Here is a 19,886-nt window from a genome sequence, read left to right as displayed (position 1 = left end):
GGTTACAGTTTCAAAATTTAGCCCATGAGACTTTCTGAAGCCATGCTGTGTAGAACTGTCTGTAAATGGTTCACAGCAGCAGAGGCCATTCAGCATGAAGAATTAACAGCTTATCTTCTAATTCTATAAGAGTTGTCCATCTTTGCAAGTACATTCCAGTATAATGTCCAAAGTGCAGACAGGGGATTGAGATACAGATGCAGTGTACCAAAACAGCACAGTAAAAATGGTCCCTCACTGCAGGTCCGTTACACAGACAGTGTGGTTAGACAATAAACTTCCTCCTGACCATTACCATGGGACACGTGGTTTGAAAAGTGCCCCCTCTCTCCCTATTGCCATTTTAGGTGATTATGGGTCATCGTTCAAGAGTGCAGGTAGTGTGAAGGCAGGAGACCGTAAGGTGCAATGTTGGCGGAGGAGTACAGGACTAGTATGGAAAGTCATTTGGCACACATGGTTAACATGGGTGTGGGTAATAGGTGAGAAGCAGCTTAGCAGACTGAGTATTAGTTCTAATATAGTTATCTTGTTTTTAGGTCTTGTCCATGTTGGAGATGAGCTAAAAGAAGTCAATGGGATTGCTGTGCTTCACAAACGACCAGAAGAAATTAGTCAGATTTTGGTCTGCTCTTATTTTTACTTTGAGATCTATTATTACCAAGTAGGCTTGTTAAAGCAGTAGATAGGTGACCCTTGCCCCTCAGTTAATAATATTACACAGGTATAACTGAGGACAGAATTGGGCTGTCTTTACAATGTCCTTATGAATTTATTTCAACTGTTTATAATCAAATAGATAACTTTCAGCTTTAAGTTAAGACAGTTGCATGAAACTTTGAGTTTGAGTCTGAACATGACAAATGTGATACACATAGGTTATCTATGGCTCTGACCAACAGTTTCCCTTTCATGATTGGCTCATGACATGAGAATTGCAGATTAAAAAAAAATCATTAAAATATATACGGTGTATTCATAATGTGGTGTGCTAGGGAGCTGAAGGAAACCTCATGTCAGAGGCATGGGTCTCCCATAGGCTTCTTGCATAGCTGCAAACCTTTCTGCTCACCCCCTATGACATTAACACATTCTTGCTTAAAGCCCCACTCAGACCCTCCTGTTTTCAAGCCCTGCTTATATCTACCCCTTCACATACCTGCTCATCCCAACAGGGCCACAGCCCCAAGAGAACCTTCTCTCCCACTGCTCACCTCCCCTCTTGTGCCTTGGCTCACCATGGTCTCTGAGCAATGAAGCTGATGGGTCAGGGAGGCAGATGTAACTCCTTTGATCAGTCAATCAGCTAATATTGTTTTAGACCAAAACTGTTATGCTGACTAAAAGGAATAGCTGTGTTTAACTTTAAAGTTTCAAAAGTGGCCTATATGTGAGACGAAGTTAGAATGTGTGTGAAGTGTAGAGTTTCTGGGGACTGTAGTTATTTAACTAGACGGACCTTTAAAAATATGTAGAAAACATGACAAAACCTTTTTAAATGCTCCTTTTTAATTTTATCTGCAAAAATTAGTCAAGATTGTACTTAAATAAGACAGACAGTTCTATTATTCTGTGAGTTGTGTCTAAATTGGAAAGTAAGTATAATCATTAAACATGAAGAGAGATTTTTAGTGCAAGCCTCAATATAGGCTTAGCTTGAGCGTTACTATACATCTCTCCTTAATAAATAGGATACTGCACAGGGTAATACATACAAGGGATAAAAAGGACCAGAATATACACTTGACATCTTTGGAGTATCATGGTAATCACCTTAAAGCTAAAAAAGTGTCTTTTCAAAGTTGAAAGCCTTGGTTTGGCATGTGAAGGCTGAGACAATTCACTAGCACCAGAAACTGAATTGGAGTGTGCTGCAGTGTTTCTTTGTACTATTTCAATGGAAAGAAATGTATTTTTTCTTTTTCTCAGGCTCAGTCTCAGGGATCAATAACATTAAAAATAATTCCAGCCATCAGAGAAGAAGATTGTCTGAAGGACAGCAAGGTATGCAACTGGTCTGAAATCTCTCTCCTTTTATTTAAAAAAAAAATAAAAAAATCTAGAGCATTGTTCTGCAATTCTTATGCATGGAAGATTCTTGCTGATTTCAGTGGGAAATCCCACTTGCAAAATGAGACCCTAAATTGATTTATATCTAAAAGAATAATAAGGTACTCTCAGAAAAAAAAGTTCTGCTAAACAGAAATAATTTGGATGATACCAGACTGCATATGAACACTAATTTTGCAACAAGCTAGGGTACAAATCTACTCTGCACTAGTCTGTCGCACATGAAGTGCCCATGTGGACCCTGCTGCTTTGCACTTTAATCTATACCCATTTCAAAGTGCACTATGGAACATGTAGTACACAGCAGGCTAGAGTGGGTAGATTTACACTTTAGCTTACCACGAACTAAGGTTAGCCTTAACTCTTGATGCATCTTCCCTCGTAGCATTTCCAATATCTAGCATTTTCTCTTGCACCATAAAACCAAAATTCTTGTCCAGGCCTGCACTATCTCTAACCTTGAGAACTGTAACCACCTCCTCTCTGGCCTTCTTGAAATCCACTCAAGTCAAAAAGCTGCTACCATCTTCTTGGCACGTAGCTTTGACAATGTTACCCCACTCACTCTAAGGTCCTGTCCACTGGCTCCAACTTCTTCACTGCATAAATGTAAACTTCAGGTCCTCCCCTTCAAGACTCTTCATGACTAAACCTCCCATGTACTTACCCAGTTGTCTATATTGGTCATGAACCAGCCAAACAATTGCAGCCTCCAGTGTCTGCTAATCCTTTTCAAGGACTCCTTCCTGGCAGCTCCACATGCATGAAGTACCCTCCCATAATCAATTCACAAATCCACTTTAGATCCTTTCAAATATTTGTCAAGCTCCATTTCTCTTCTGACCATAGTAAGATGCCTAATAATGATTGGCAGGTTGCTTATTACAGATTCTTCTAAATCTGGTGTCCATTTGTGTAGTACAAAACAGTTCGGTAGATACTGAATCCTGTAACTTTTATAAATAAATAGCTAATCTACACAAACTTGTGTTTCTATTACTGTTACCACATTGCCCCCTTCCTAGTTCCTCTCCTTATTTTTCCTCTGTCCGGTTGTTGCATTTTGTCCTTCTTTAGACAAAGCTGGTTTCAGCTAGGGCTGTCTGTGTAGATGTTTGTGCAGTGCCCAGTGCAGTGAGGCCCTGGTCCTTCTTTGGGCCTCAGTGTGCTGCCGCACTATTTCTTTTGATACTACCTAGAAAAAGTCACGTGTTCTACAGTAGTGAACAAATCAAACTTGTATGTAAGTGTAGCTTGATACTCTTCCACTTCAATATGAAACCACGTATAAGCCATATAATATTTAGGGATGTGGAAATGCCATTCTAAAAGTGCTTTAAAATTCTATGTGGACAAGCAGCAGAGTATGTTATTTTTTTCTTGAAGGTATTTATGAGGGCGCTCTTCTGCTATAATCCAAAAGAGGACAAAGCCATTCCCTGTCAGGAGGCAGGGTTGCCGTTTAAGAGGAGACACATCTTAGAAGTTGTGAGCCAGGATGATCCAACATGGTGGCAAGCAAAGCGTGTTGGTGATACCAACCTCAGGGCAGGATTGATCCCTTCAAAACAGTTCCAAGAAAGGTTTGTCAGTGAAAGTTATAGGATGATACATTCATTAAATCATAACCATAATGTTGCATTATTTTTGTGGTGCTTTTACGCTTTGTTTGGGGACTTTACTTCTTATTTTATGACAGGAAGTATAGGAAATGCCACACTGGATCAGACTAGGAGGCTATCTACTCCATCATCCTGTCTCTGACAGTGGCCAATACCAAAAGCTCCAGAGAAAGGTACTAAAATCCTCAAAATGGACAAATTATGCAAATAGCCTTCCTAGCTCAGGTGGTAAAATTGTTAGTTTATGTCCTGAAGCATGAAGGCTGACACAGTTTCTTCTTTTTTTTTTTAACCTAGTGTAAGTGTCTCTCCCTTGAACTTTTGTAAGTTCTTGACCTTATGGATACCATGTGGTAATGAGTTCCACAGGTGTTTTATACATTGCATAACAAGTATTCTCATTGTTAAATTTGTTTCAGTATTGGAAATACTTTACACAGGACGATATTTTGTGTTTACAAAGTAATTTTCTCTCTCTGTTCTTCACTTTTCTCCTCTACAAAATGGAGATAACATTTCCTATATCTTCTCCACACTTTGGGTTTTGAGGCTGAATTAATTTTGTTAAGGTGAAATGCTTGTATAGAAGGGGCTATATGAATGGAAAATGTTACACAATGCAGCTGCAGAGTGGAGAAAAAAGGTGCCCTTCCTTTTTATTATGCAAGAAGACTGTATAGTTTAAGTTGATTTTACCACTTAGCATTTTGTCCATTTCCAAAACAGACTTGAGATGAAATCTGGAAGAAAGGTTGCCAAAATTTCCTTATTAAAAATTATGTAAATTGGTTAAGCCATATATAAATGATTGAACTGCAGCAAGTAGATTATTTAGCAGATTGTAGTTCATAATCAAAATCTGCAGCATGTAATACAGATATGGAAATGAGAGTTTCAGACCACAGCGTATAAATTTAAGCACATGAAAAATATTTTTGGCATGATGATAAATTAAGAAGCTGCCAAGAGGCATAATAGATGGAGAAAGAAAAACATTGTCTGGAATTGTCAAGGATATTGGAGAGAAGAACCTGAGCAACTTTTTTTTTTTTAAGAATAAGAGAAAACAAGTGATAGAATATAACATGGAAACTGCTGATAACTAACAGTGTTGGGACAGCTTGAAGGTAGAGCGCAAGATAAACTGTTTTCTATCCAAACTCTGTAGCAAGTTTTTTTTTTAGTCTGGCATCTGGCACTGTCTTCTGTCAGAAGGCTGCATACTGGGCTAGAGGGACAATTGTCCTGGCCCTCTATGGCCATCCTTATATTAGTCCTGAGAAGCTATCTAAAGTAAGGACCTGATCCTGCTTGCTCCTGAGGACCACAAGCTCTCATTAAATTGTGACCTCTTAGGAGCAGAGTAAGAGTGTGTGTGATTTCTACATAATGTTAAAATCACCCTTCTGAAAGATGATGTTCTGTTACAGGTAGACAGCAGACCAACAAGAACAGAAAAGGGTATTTTCCTCTTTATACCCAGATACTCATTGTTACCCATTCAAGTGGCATCTCTTGCCTCTACTTAAAAGACCAAGTTTTTTTCCAGGCAACTTCTGATTGGGTTTGAGCTGAGTAGGGAAGCCATGCAGAAAAGCCCTTTGTCACTTGGAGATAGGTCCTAAAGCTGCCTCAAAGACTTACCATCACCATTAGGGATTCGTTACAGACATCTCCACCTAAAGAGCTGCTACTGCCACTGGGATTTGGGCAATACGAATGCTGCTTGGAGCCAAAGATGGGGAAAAATACATCCATGTGGAGAGGACCTGAAAGAGGCCGCCCTGAACAACTGCTAAGGTCCAGATGAAGAGAAACTACTGTGAAGAATCACCACAGCTGGTGAGAGTGGAACAAAGAGAAACTACTCCAAGCACTTCAGTTTTTCCTGGAAGAGGATGGGGTTCCCCATTTTCTCCTCAGGAGAGAGTTCTGCTACTGGAAAGCAAAACCAGAACTGCCTGCCCAAGTTACCATTTTTGTGGGAGTGAATTGCTCCAGCAGCAGAGTGTAGTAATTAGGGCTTCCTTTTGTTTTAATATTCAGAGCTATTATAAAGTTTCCATGACAAACAAGGCTGCATTATGTAAAAATGAGAGCATCTAAAAGGGGCTGTTGCCTATAAATGCTATAGATGAACGTTGCAGAAAATGCCAAGTGTCAGAGGGTAGCTGTGTTAGTCTGTATCCACAAAAACAACGAGGAGTCCGGTGGCACCTTAAAGACTAATAGATTTATTTGAGCATAAGTTTTTGTGGGTAAAAAACACACTTCTTCAGATGCATGGAGTGAAAATTATGGATATAGGCATAAATATCTACATTGGCACATGAAGAATGTATATGTGCCAGTGTATATATTTGTCTGTATCTGAAATTTTCACTCCATGCATCTGAAGAAGTGGGTTTTTTACCCACAAAAGCTTATGCCCAAATAAATCTGTTAGTCTTTAAGGTGCCACCGGATTCCTCGTTGTATTTACAGAAAATGGAGATATCTTTGAACAGCCTGAGATTTTGAAGTGAAGCAGATGGAAGGATCTTGCAATGATTTCAACATCTATGTCACCTATTTTGGACTGGTATTGAGTTTTTACACATGCTGATCTCTTAAAACAATAAGAGAAAAGCATCAGATATTACCTTAGACTAAAATGTAAAGTGTGAGTGTCAAGCCAGCTCTGAGCTCCTTAAAGGCAAGGAGGTTGTTGATGTAGGTTGTAAATTTTCAAATGCACTGGCAGCAAAACAAATTGATGCTATTATTTAGAAGTGTATACTGCTGCTAGTTGCCAAGCATCTGAACTCCATAAAGCACTGGCATTTTAATTAAAAAATTAATCAGTAATAACCTCCCCTCCCACACATATCTGAACCCTTAATCCCACCGCATCTTTCTACATCTGGTCAGGTTGACCCAGATGCTGGTGAGAACTGTGCTTAATAGGCACCTTACTGTAGCATTCACCACTCTCTAATGTGCTGCTGTCCAAAGCATAATAGGCAGGGCGGTCATGGGTCTGACCCATCTTTGTGGCTATGGAACACATCAAGCAAATTAGAAGGGCACAGCCTAGTGCTTGAGAGAACAAGTAGTAAATCCTGTCCCACTGCTGTAAGGCTACAGGGGAAGAGGGGAAAGGTGCTACCTACGCTCCCTCCACTGGCACCCATTGGTAGTTCCAGTGTTTGCACTGGAGTATGTACAAGGAGGTTAATACCATGGTCGCCATTAAAGTGAATTTCTGGGGTATTGTTGTTTGTATGTACTTGTACCTCAGTTAGGCTGCCACGGTTTCCAAAGAGCTGGGTTCAGCTGTTTACAAAAGTTCATCTTTTTAATTAAAATGTTTTGGCTGTACTTCAGGCTGTAATCTCATTAGTGAGCACTCCCTGGGGGCATGAACATAAAACCATGGCCACAGAGTCCATTTTCAAAGCAGCTCACTCACAGCCAGCATATTTTTGTCAGTAGCTGTCCTAACCTGGCTGTATTGTACATAGATATCAGTTAAATATGGCTGGTATTCCTCTGTGTTCTAGAATATTGGTAATTCTGCAAATATTGATCTCAGGAAAACTATTATTCCCTTTCCCGGGGATAAAAATAAATATTCTGGCACTCCTCTTCCTCAGATCTGGGGCTGCTCTGTATTTGTGTAAGTGATTAAACTCCCCCCTCATGAATATACATAATGTAAATTCCTGGGCATCTTGTTTTAGCCCCCATTATGGAGTTATGTACTGGTATGTAGTATAAATAACTGTCTTTAAGGAAGGTTCTCCAGTGATCAGTGCTCAGTGCAAAGTCTGAAGAAAAGTTAATCACTTTTGTTAAAAGTAGTTTTAAAGAAGGTAGCTAAATTTTAAGTATAAAATTGAAAGTTTAGAAGCTGGTCAAATAATTTGAGCACTCTAGAATATTTGAGTCATTCGTGGCTGTCTCACTTCATCTCCATACAAGATGCTTTTCCAGCTAGCTCAGTTGGTTTGTTAGATTTTTATGGAATAAGCATGAAGCTCCAAGATCATCCGGCAGGCCCTGGATAATTTCTGAATATCATATCCTCAAATTACGTATTTTGGACTAGATATTGATCTCACACCTTTGACTACCCATTGAATTCAGTAAGTGGAAGAATCTGATGGTAGAATTTGGCTCATCTTTCATAGGTGAGAATGAAATTAGGACTTAGTTTTTTGTTTTACCTTTTGGTACAGAGGTTGGAAAAAAACAGTGGGAATAGAAACAAATGTACTTTGGAAACAACCACACTCTTCATACTTGCATCTGTATTTCTGTGATAGTCTTTCCCTGGCATATTAATCTTTTGGCATTTTTTTTCCACCTGTTACCCAGCAATGACAATTTGAAGTCATTAAATTTAATATTTAAAACATGCATCTAAGCCAGAATCAGATACATTTGCCTTTTGCAACGTGTTGCAAGAAAAAGCTTTAATTCTTCACCTACCATACCATCATATGTATAAACTGTCTATATTACATTTCTCTTTATAAGTCACTCATGTATAACTATTTAATATTTAGGCGTTTGAATTATAGAAGAACTATAGGCACTCTGCAAAACTCCAAAACTGTAAAGAAGCCATTATGTAAGTTTCAACAGATCTTTATTTCTTCAATGAATTCACTGTTGATATATCAACTTTCCAGTAGGTTGACATGATTAAAATCATGTGCTTAAATATTTGTTACTCTGATGTCATAAATGTTAATGATTATTAGCTGTCACATGGAAGGATTTGGGTTTAAGTTTTGCCCAGTATTGCCAGTCCCAGGCATTCAAAAACAAAAAAAGAAAACCAATGAATGAGCCCCCAAAGTCATAAGATTGATTTAAAAATAATGACATTTTGAAATCATGAGATGTTAAACATAATAAAGTTTAGACTTGCTATTTACCAGCTGGGCTTTGAGCTTTACTGGGGTCTGTGGGTGGGGGTGGGGGGGCCACATTTTCAAGCTTTTCTTTGCAAGCTCAAGGGCTGGAAGTGTACTTAAAACTAAGCAAAGAGGGGGTGAGGGAGAAACTGAGATTATCACATAATCTTATGCTTTCAAAAGCTGGGGTTTTAAAGGCCCTCACAAAATAATCCAAGATTCATGATAAAAAACAAAAACAAAACAAACAAGAGTTGGGAACACTTCCCACCTCTGGACTTCTGTGCCTCAGGCTGAAAGGAGAATTCATCATTCCCATTCCTTAGAGTCTATGCCATAAGAAAGCTTTAGCATTGGAAAGGAAACAGCTATTGGATGGTGTCAAGTATCAGAGGGATAGCCGTGTTAGTCTGAATCTGTAAAAGCAGCAAAGAATCCTGTGGCACCTTATAGACTAACAGATGTTTTGGAGATGCATGTCAACTGACCAAGTGGGTATTCACCCACGAAAGCTCATGCTCCAAAACTTCTGTTAGTCTATAAAGTGCCACAGGATTCTTTGCAGCTATTGGATGTTTATTAGCAACAGCTGCTGCTACTTATGATGGAGGGGAGTGGTAAAAGGGTCTCAAAGAAGAAGAAAATGATACTCTTCCTGGGGTCATAGAATGTAGGATGGAAGTCTGGGTGGCAGTTCTGAGATACCACTAAGTATAACTGGTTAAATGCTGCCCATGAACGCTTACATTCAGCTCTTATTGGAGTAAGAATGCCATGTGGATGAGTGAGGCTAGAATTTGCCCTAGTATTGCCACGTTGATGTAGAAAATAAAGATGCTGCTGTGCACTAGCCAAGCGAGCTAGAAACCAAAGTTTTCAGAAATCAGGCAAATAAAGCTAGGTATCAAATGGCTCCGTTTTTAGAAACGAATGTGCTTTCCCCCGTGCAACAAGTGAGCTTCTAGTCTCTCACACCTGCCATCTGCTTTCCTTTCAGTACCACACACACACACACACACACACACTAGCCACAGAGAGGGAAGAGTGTACACACAAGACAGCTGTCAGATAAGTTTATAAATTAAAGTGTTTCCAAATAAAATGGTTTCAGTTAGCCTTTGTAAGGATGCATGTAATGCAGATTGCCTCCTACTGCTTTTAATAAGACACTCTCAAGGAAGCCAATTAACCAGAGCTGCTGGATTTAATACTACACTTTTGCAAAGGTTCCTGAGCTGGTGTGGAGATATTAAGGGGAGACATCACTTCATAGGTTCTTTTAGTATAATTTACTGAGTAGTCTCACAGCCAAGAAGATTCTTCCCTTTATTCCATTGTGATTATCACTCATTTGTCTGCCCGTCTTTTAACTGTCTCACTTCTATCTTTTACGCTAACTGCAGATGATCAGTCTTCTGAGAAAGGTAGGTACTCTGGCTATCCTGGTATGAACAAGCAATGCCTTTTCCTAAACAGACAGGAACTCCCAAAGCAAAGGGAAATGCTGAAGACAATTTGCTCCAACAGCCGTTTTTCTGAATTAGAATTAGTCTGGAGGTATCTACAAAAATACTCAGTTTCCAATTTACTCGAAATCTAGGACAAGTGCTTCTTGTTAGCTGCTGTGGGCCAAATTCTGTGTTAATTTACACCCTCTGCAGCGTGCTCAGGGCCATATGGTGAACAGGAATTATAAATTGATGCAGAACTTGCTATGTTTGGAGTTATACAAAAGAAAAAAAAAGTGGCCTTGGCACCTTCTGGAACACCAGTATCAATCTTGTTTAATTTTCTTGGCTGTTAATTTGCACTGCATTTTACTATGTTACTTTCATTCTAGTCAACTAGATTAAGTTCATGTTGTTTATAAGAGCCATTGTATTACTTCCTTGTGTCTTTTTAACAGCAGGTGTTTTCTTAATTAACTGCTGTTCCTGCTGATATTCTCTCACATTGAATGTGCTCCTTTAGAAAAGGCTATCTCAGGTGTTGAAATTTAATTCCACTGATTTTGTTCATGGTACAAATTGCCTTCTGTCATCAGGTGGCCAGTGACGTAGCTTTTGGGGGGCGGGTCTAGGAGGGAGGAAGAGAAGGAAACAGCTAGTTACAGCGATGAGGGGGGAAAGGTCCTTTAACAGTTAATCTTACACTTAAAGTTACTACAAATATCTTCTGTTTCAGTAGACATACAATTCACTGTTATGCATCTGCATTGAAAGAAAAGACCTCATTAATGTTACTGGACTGACATGCAAATATCAGCGACAGAAAAAAAAGAGCCCTTACTTTGGACTGGCATCTGCTATTTAAGGACTCGATCATGTAAAACACTGTTTACTCACTTAAGTAAAGTTGGAACGTTGCCTTTAATGTGGGTAACGTTTTTTCAGGAGTGCCCTTAAAGTATAAAAAGCTAAGCTGTTTTCTTTCAGCAAGTGAGCAAGTATGATAACTTTTTTTAGTATTACTATATATACCTATTACATTCTGCAGATTCTAGTGATTACATTTTTACTGTACATGCTTTTGGTTTCTATATTTTATTGTAAATGAATGACCCAGAGATCTGATAAAAAGCCAATGTTATTCTTATGATATACTTTTTATCTACCTTTTTAACAAGAGATTAGCACGGAAACTACATTAACATTAAATTTGTTGACTCTCAGTTTGAGTTCAGAGTAATGCTTGGTCTATAGTTCTCACTATTGCACTGAATGGTGCTAGAGTCCAACAAGAAGTGTCCTGGATTATTAGATCCGCTTGCAGTCCTACGTACCAGGGAAGTTGGAGAATGAATACCAGCCCTTCCTCTGAGTTGCTTTGTTTTTATGGGCATGTATAATTATAGTGCTTAAATGTTCACTAACAGCAACTCTGAGCAGATGTGATGAAAAATAAAAAAAAAAATTGCGATGTATTCTGGGACATTAAATGGCAATTTAATATAAACCATTAGGCATGGGCTAAACTAGCTGTGTCTTTAATGCTTGTTTATATTGATAATACAGGAAGCAAAGCCTTCTCCGCAAACCAGATAACATAGGTATTGTAACATCTTGCTTCCCCTTCTCTCATCTTTATTAACAGAAGATTGTGACTGTGAGGGATATTTCAATGGACAATATATAGGTGAGGAACCTAATTCCCAGGACTCTTTCCTGTAAAATATAGTGTGTATAATAATATGCTTATCTTGAAATCAGTAGTTGCTTTTCATCTGAATTTGTTTCATGTAAGTTGTTTAACTCAAAAACTACATGAAAGGATACAACAGGCCACTGACAAAGCCTGAGCTTGGCACCAATCCAGAAGATTCAAGAAGAATTCATCCCAAGGCAGCTCCTTTGTTGTGGAGACTCAAATACCTCTTTCCTCTGCACAGTTTTCCACCTGATAAGCAAATGCAGATAGTTGTCATGAACTTCCCATGGAGTAGATGTCTTTATGCTACAGTAGTGGGTTCATTGTATCTCTTTATGGAGTTAAGAATTCTACTATTCCCACCCTTCCCCATCATTATAAACAAACTGGTGCATGTGGTGCTTAACAGCAAGCCAGTCTTCACCATACTAGGTCTTATTGAAAGACATGCAACTTGGACAGTTGGCTAGGAAGATACTTTCTTTAATGTTTGTTATATTTTGCTCTTTAGCTGGTTTACGGAGGAGCTTCAGGTTAAGCCGAAAGGAGAAACACAACAACCAGAATCAAGCAAAGCAAGCAGACATATCCGAGTTCCTAACATATGAAGAAGTCACTGAATATCAGCATCAACTGGGAGAAAAGCAGAGATTGGTAGTTTTGATTGGTATGTCACAAAACTGGTCAGACATTTTTCCATCAACTTTTTTTTTAAAAAAGACCTTTTAAAATAAAAAGCTGAAAAAATTCCCTTCCAGAAGCTATAAGGCAGCATTCTGGTCTTGGCAAGGTCCTGAAGTTTACCCTGATTTCTTGCCAAAAAATTTTGACCAGGACCTAGGCCTGTTTACCTGTTAGAATAATTTATAAAAAAACAGGATGTAAGAAAAGAAGGCTCAGTAAGATTTTCTGCAGTTCAGTAAGCCTAGCAACTTTGAGTCTAGGTATTTTTCCAGGGTAGCTTAGAATCTGGGAGGTATCCAGAAAAACTAAATGCTATGAACATAGAGTTTCTGCTACAGTGACTGGATAAATATCTGGTCTCCTGCCATTTAAGAGTCAAGCTGCTGCTGGTGATGCTTTTTAAGGTAAAATGGGGGTAGGGCATGAGTTCTTGCTGTTTTGTGTACAGATTTCTTTAAGCCCTCTCATACATCTCATTTGTGAGATTGAATACATTCCTTCATTCTGTTTGCAATATTTCTTTCAGCACCCAAAACACGTCAGTTTTCATTTCCTTATTGCTTAGGTTCTTTGGGAGCCAGACTAAATGAGCTCAAACAGAAAGTTGTGTCAGAGAATCCACAGGAGTATGGTGTTGCAGTTCCACGTAAGTAACATTTACAGGAATCTGTTTGTCCCCACCTTTTACTGTATACTGCATGAAGTAGTGAAATGATTGATTACAGCACTGTCCAGTCTGTTCCTGTTCCCGCACTATTTACATGCATTTTTCAGAAGTAGCTCAAGTTCTTCCCCCTCCTTTTGAGGGTCTGCATTTGTCTCTTATTGACTCAGCATATCACATCTCCCTCTGGTATGCACAGAATCTGGAATCTTGTCAGCTCCTTTGATTTTTTTTTTTTTATTACACTTTCCCAAATGAACAGATTTTGTTTTTTAATGGATATTGAGAAAAGCAGAGACTGTCTACAGGGGGAAAAAATTAGACTGTAAATCTCAAAAGTTAGAATTAAAATGAGACATTTCTTATGATTCAATGAAGAAAAATTTAGGCTTTGTTCCTATTTAAAGATGATGGTGCAGGATTATCTACAGAGTTTTAATTCATCAATTTAATTAGAGAGAGAAAAATATTAATCTTAAGAAAGAGAGAGCAATAAAGCAGGCAAACTCCTTAAAATAGAAGACTGATATTTTGACGCCTTGATTAACATGTTTATTTTCTTCATACACACAAAACCACAGTGATATGCAAGATTGGAATTTAAAAACATATTCCAAACTGTGGTTGTGCTCTGCTGATGCATGAGTTTTGGTCTATCAGTTATACGGAGATAGTAACTGATGGTATACAGATTGAAATTAGCAATTTGCTTAGAACTTTGCAATATCATGATGTCTTATGAGAATGCCCCAAAAAACTGATTGGTACAACTCTAAATCAATTTGTCTTCCAGACATTTTAAAGTTATACCAAGGGAATGTCAAATGTTTGGATAGGGACTATTCCCCCTCTTCCCCCCACATCCCATGTGTATAAATTTTATTTGGATTTACACATCTCTGATTTAGATTGCTGGCTTTGACATGTTTCTCGTCCAATAGACCTTTGTTAAAGATGTACATCACACACTGATATAATTTGTATTCATTTAAAAAATCTGATTCTATGATGCTTGTAACATTGGAAAGTTATGTGATTACACTTTCATGCTCAGCTGGTATGTTTGCAAATGGTCACCAGAGTGTACTGTTAAAGTAGAGGGATGACTGATAGTCATTTCTTTTAAGGAAATAAAAATAATAAATGACAACTTCAAAGCTAAGGAAAGAAGAGCTTTACTTATATAGATGGTATATATGGCATGAAAAAAATCAGTGTTACAGGAAGAGAGCAGGTAGATAATTTAGCATTAGTGAGGAATGAACAATGCTGTAATGAGAAAGCAGAGAACAATTCAACAGGAGGAGGAAGAGATAACAGACAATTACTGAGGTGAAATGAAATGATCTACATATAGTGACTTTTGCTTAACATATTGAATGTGAATCCATGTTTGAACATTAATGTAGTGTTTGGTCCTGGTGAGAGTTCAGAACACAAAGAAAACCAATAATTTTTAGGCGTAACAGTTAACATTCTGAGTCTTTACCTATCAAGTGCTCTAGATTTTCTTCTTAATTCACCTCTGCTGTGCTTGTCCATGTGCAGTGTTTCTCTCAGCAGAGCAGAATTCATTCCCATAAATATTTGCCACCAAATCTATCATTTCTGTACTTTATCCTAATTTAAAGTAATGGGTTTTACACTAGTGGATGGGCATTTGAGTGCACTAGACTTCAAAGCACAAATATACAAGTGTTGCCAACCGCATGCATTCAAAAGCCAGAGGTTAGATCCCAAGGATCAGGAGATCTAAGCTAATCATGAAAATCAACAAACAAAACGGCTTTTGAGCTGCAAATGGCTGTTTCATGGTGTCTCCTGTGGCTCTTTGTAGCACATGATATTAAACACTGATTTAATTATTAACCAGTGAGGATGCTTTTACTATGTTATTAACCAAGTTAATAACTTAGTGCAAGTTGATATATTATCACACAAATAAGTTAACCAAATATTTCCCATATACTATTTAAATATGATTGATACTATAGAAAAATGAAACAATGAATTCACACCACTGTGGCTCTTCTGGGTAATGTTGACTGCTAATTTGGCTTCTGAACCACTGAGGTCTGAATACTATTGATTTAAACCAAACACAAATAAAAGCAAAAAAACATCAATTACAATGTTGAGATTAATTGTACAACAGGCAAGAGCTCAAATTCTGATAGCAAACAGGTTTGTTTTCCTGTGCTTTACATTGGTATTTTATTGCAATATAAAATCTTGAAATAATGAAACAGAATATACTAAAGGTAACAGTTTTACAGTGTCATATGTCACCTTGGAAAATAATTTACTGCCCTACTGTAACTGGATTAAGGAAAAAATAAAATTTGATTTCAACAGTTGTGCAGGAATAGAAAGCTACATGATACAATTTAAAAGTTACTGGATTCAAAAGCAAGAACGCTGAAAGAAGCTTGTGATAGCGAACTACTAATTTTAAAATGTGAACAATATATAAAACACATAGTGTATGTATAGAAATAGAATGCATGTCTCAAGGACTAATGATGAGCTTAAACAACATACATGTCAGACCAGATTTAAAATATTCACTGCACTGAAAGACATGGCACTCAAAAAAGGTAGGGAAGAAACTATACCTTAAAAAAAAAATAAAGGCAAGAATTCAAAATCAGAGTTATATCACTAATTTAGTTAACATGGGAGAGAAAAACAGAAGTTACTCAAACAAACCTTTTGTGGTTTTTTGAAGTTCTGGGTGGAAAAAAATGCTGAAAAAAAACAAGCTGATTTTATTTTCTAATGATTATCTCCAGTGGGTCATATTTTATTTCCTTTTCCTCTTTTAGAACCTGTTTCTGCTCCCACAGAAAGCCATGGGAATCTGTCATTAACTTAGGAACAGGATAAGGCTTTTGTACTGTTTCCAGGTTGTTTTGTGATTGGGGTTTTGGGCATCTTTTGAGAGTTTAATTTTCTTAAAGGCTGTAGTGATACAAGAGATATTTGTAGCCTGTTTACTAGAAGTGATACCATTTTCCCTAGGAATGTTTATGGTCATGCCATGTGCAAGAAAAAAAAAGTGTAAAAAACTTAGGTATGCTATACTATCTCAAAGACAAAGGTTGAATTTGGCTTTCAACTCTTATTTTCCAAAAACAGGGTATTACAGATTTAAAAAGAGAGATGTTTCAGTGTCCCTCTAAAATTCCAATGGAAACATTTTTTTTTAAATGAAGCCAAACAACTTCTGCATATTTTACAACTCAAAACACAGCACCTTTGTGCCAAGGACACAACATAAATGCAAAATTGACAAACAAAAATTCATAGTTTAAAGCTGGAAGGGACCACTATAGTAGTCTGACCCTATGCACAACACTGAACCTCGAAGAACTTCTCCCCATAACTCCTGCATCAAGCCCATGTCTTGTGATAGACCCAGACCATAACTGAAATTGAGTCTGTTTTCATTGCCCAAGCAGAGATGAATTAAAAAGCTAAATAAAGTATTTACTTTAAGACTCACCAAGCTGTATGCAGAGATGCACTGTTTGACTGCAGGTTACATGCTTTTCCTTCTTCCCTCTTGTTTGTCTGACTCACTCGTTTCATCTTGTCTGAAATTGAGCTATAATTCCACCAACTGCTCCAGATAAGCAATTCCACTGATTCTACAAGGATGCAGGGTTCCACCAGGATCAGGGCCCCAGACTTCTCTTTTGAGGGAAGGGCCATGTCAGCCTATATTTGTACAGTGTCCAGCATAGTGGGACCCTGACCTTGATTGGTGGCCTTTTGGGTGTTATCATAATATAAAAGCTAAAGTAAATTAATTGAGTTATTTCAATTTTAATCTACTGTAAGGTTTTGTTTTTATACAGATAAATGGATTTTTGTTTTCAGTTTTGTTTTTCACTTGATGGTGTGTGTCCATTTAGTTTTGGAGGCATGAAAACCTAAGACTAAACAAAGGCAAGTCTGCATCCAACTTCTGCTAACTGCTACCCCATGTTTGATGTTCATGGTGCTGTTTCCACTCTTCCAGATACAACAAGGTCAAAGAAAAGTCATGAAAAAGAGGGAGTGGAATACAATTTTGTCTCTAAGCAATCATTTGAGATAGATGTACAGCATAACAAGTAGGTTTGTTTTAACATACTGAAATAGTGTGGCTACATTTTCAACATGTTGCTTGTCAAGATGTATAGTATATACATACCTAGTTTAGTGTAATAATGAGATGGGACAATTTTTCCAGTAAACTCTTGTTTTCAGTTTGAGTATAGACTCACTCAAAGCCTGACTGAAAGGCAAGTCAGGAACAGTAAAGGGTTGGAAAGAGGCGCAGGAGGCAGAATCCAACCTTGCTATCTAATTAGTGGCAGTCCCATTAACTACCTTTACTGCTATTTTCTGGTACATGTGTGCTGGCAAGTTTTATTTACTTATTCATTGTAATCATCTTAGACTCTGAATTTGGGAATGTAAATGACCTATTGGATTATCCAGTCCATTTCCTGTTAGTGCAAGGTTTTACTATAGAATTTAAATCCGCCCCCAGAAGCCTGAAAATTAAAATTTCTTTCCTGGCTAGCTTTGTACTGTTCTCTGTGGAAAACATGAGGTTTTCCCCTTCTCTGTTTTTAGAATTCAGCTGAAATTACCATGGCAGTTTTCCTTTAGTTCCTTATTTGTCAGCCGCACTGATTATCACTGATGCCCTGGGGAAACTGTTGCTATTAAGCCCCAAGAAGGATCACAAAAACATGCAGAGTCTTGTAGGTGCCCTAAGAGAGTGGAGTTTTTTGTTGAAATTGTGATGGTAACAGAAAGAAACCAAACCAGTGCATAGAGCTCAGTTTGCTTTCCCCAACATAAACTAATAGTTTCAAGGTAGGTCAGATTTTGGTCCTACACTGCTTGGATGTGGTTTTCTGCAATGTTTATAACATTTCCACCTTCCTTTGAGAACATCCAAATAAGGATACATATTCCAAGAGAGATTTTTCTTTAAGGATGTTCCAGTTGCTCAATATACTCCACAGGGCCCATGCTTATTCAGTGGTACTTTTGTATTTGTTACAGTGATTTTGTGCAAGAGAAAAGGGTTGACTTGTAATTAAGTCAGGGAAGCTGGGTTCTGTTAAGACTTTTGTGACCTTTGGCATGTCACTTAACTTCCCTTTGCCTGAGCTTTCTCCATGGAGAGAGGGGATGTACATATTAATTCCTTCAAAATCCTAAAGCATATTGAGAGCCTCAAATGGAAGGAGATTTCTGATTGCATTATCTCAGTTTTCTGAATGCCAGGCACTAGTTTTGTAAAGGGAGACGCCCATAGGTGCTGGAACTAGGGGTGCTGCTGCTGGAAGTGATTTCCATCATATACGGGGTTTACAGATTGATTCAATGGCTCTCAGCATCCCCACTGTACAAATTGTTACAACATCCCTGAAGACAACTTTTCATGGCTCCCTGGAACTAACAAATGTAATCTGTTTGGGGGAAAACAGTGGTCAAAGTTCTTCAGTTTCCTTTTCTTTGTGGCATATATTCATGAAGTATAAATACCTTAACTTTTTAGATTTGTTGAACATGGAGAATACAAAGAGAATCTGTATGGAACAAGCCTCGAGGCAATCCAATCTGTTATGGCCAAAAATAAAGTTTGTTTGGTGGATGTGGTACCCGAAGTAAGTATAGCTGTTTTTATAAAGTCATCTGATTCCAGGGGGGCATGGCAGCAGCGGTCAGAAATAAAATAAGCATGCTGCTCTAGCCAGCCACCTCAGTAAGTTAAAATGTTTGTGGCACAAAATCAAGGAAAGAAATTGTTGCAAATAACTAGTTTAGCCCCTTCCTCTGTTTGTGACCCAATCTAGATTTTTCCATCTCTTATTTTTAGGTAGTCACCAAACATGTTAGTTGAAGAAACTCAGCCTCTGAGCTGTTTTGCAAATTTTTCACTTTTCATTATCAAGGACCTTATCCAACTCCTTTTGAAATCTGCTGACTTCAGATAGCAGGATCAAGTGCTATTTGCAGTATGTGATTGGCCAGAGTCAGATATTATTCCTGCTCTCTGATTGGATGACAAACTTTTAAAACAGAATAAAAACCTAACAATGAGAATAATGATTAAAGGATGATAGAAAATACCCTTGTTTGTAGGCAAATTATGGGTTTCCCTGTGAAGAATTGGCATTCCCTAAACATTCATGTGAAGAAAAATGGTGGTGTATAGCCATTCAGAATGTGAATGAATGTTCAGGGACATGGCTTTGCAGTATTCAACCAGCTTTAAACATGGAAAACAGTCTGTTTCCCATGAGGAGAAGTAATAGAAGATGGAGTCTTTTCCTGTTGGGGTTACATATGGCCATGAGTAGGACAGAAAAAACAGCATAATCTGATCTGCTTTGAAACTTGTTTGATCTGTTTATATTGCAAATCAAATTTAACACTAAAAAAGGCAAATATACTGTGTTCAAACAAACATGAACATTGTAAAAAAAGTTACTCGATGGAGCAAATAAAAAAAAATGTCCCAAAGCTTTGTAGATGAAAATGTATAATTCTTTTTTGAAATCTTTACTAGAGAACTCTTTATTCCCTCTGCACAGATTTCAGCTGTCTGCATTGCATTATTAATTTACAAGCCATACGCAAGTATGGAAAACACAATATGGCTTTATGGTATCTTATATTTTACACCCTGTTCAATCTCTCAACTTTTTAAACTAAAGCAAGCCACTGTTTGATTAGTGTTCTCATACTGAGTGCCAGCCCAAGAATTGTGTCTGGTGGGAGAGAGGA

The 19,886-nt window shown here is 37.9% G+C and overlaps 1 protein-coding gene across 1 annotated transcript in view; it reads left to right on the top strand.

Annotated features, from left to right (window-relative positions):
- MPP3 (MAGUK p55 scaffold protein 3) overlaps positions 1-19,886 on the top strand; it is a 50,036-nt gene that overhangs the window by 20,914 nt on the left and 9,236 nt on the right. The window contains exons 8-17 of the mRNA XM_050935129.1: positions 540-625; positions 1,930-2,004; positions 3,457-3,653; positions 8,243-8,307; positions 10,000-10,020; positions 11,690-11,731; positions 12,255-12,410; positions 12,993-13,073; positions 17,116-17,209; positions 18,655-18,763. Of these exons, the coding sequence (XP_050791086.1) occupies positions 540-625; positions 1,930-2,004; positions 3,457-3,653; positions 8,243-8,307; positions 10,000-10,020; positions 11,690-11,731; positions 12,255-12,410; positions 12,993-13,073; positions 17,116-17,209; positions 18,655-18,763 (926 nt within the window). The remainder of the gene's footprint in view (positions 1-539; positions 626-1,929; positions 2,005-3,456; positions 3,654-8,242; positions 8,308-9,999; positions 10,021-11,689; positions 11,732-12,254; positions 12,411-12,992; positions 13,074-17,115; positions 17,210-18,654; positions 18,764-19,886) is intronic.

This window comes from Gopherus flavomarginatus, chromosome 25, assembly GCF_025201925.1.
Source record: "Gopherus flavomarginatus isolate rGopFla2 chromosome 25, rGopFla2.mat.asm, whole genome shotgun sequence".
NCBI lineage: Eukaryota > Metazoa > Chordata > Testudines > Testudinidae > Gopherus > Gopherus flavomarginatus.
The sequence above is the reverse complement of the archived record's forward strand: the minus strand, read 5'-3'. Positions and strand labels throughout refer to the sequence as shown.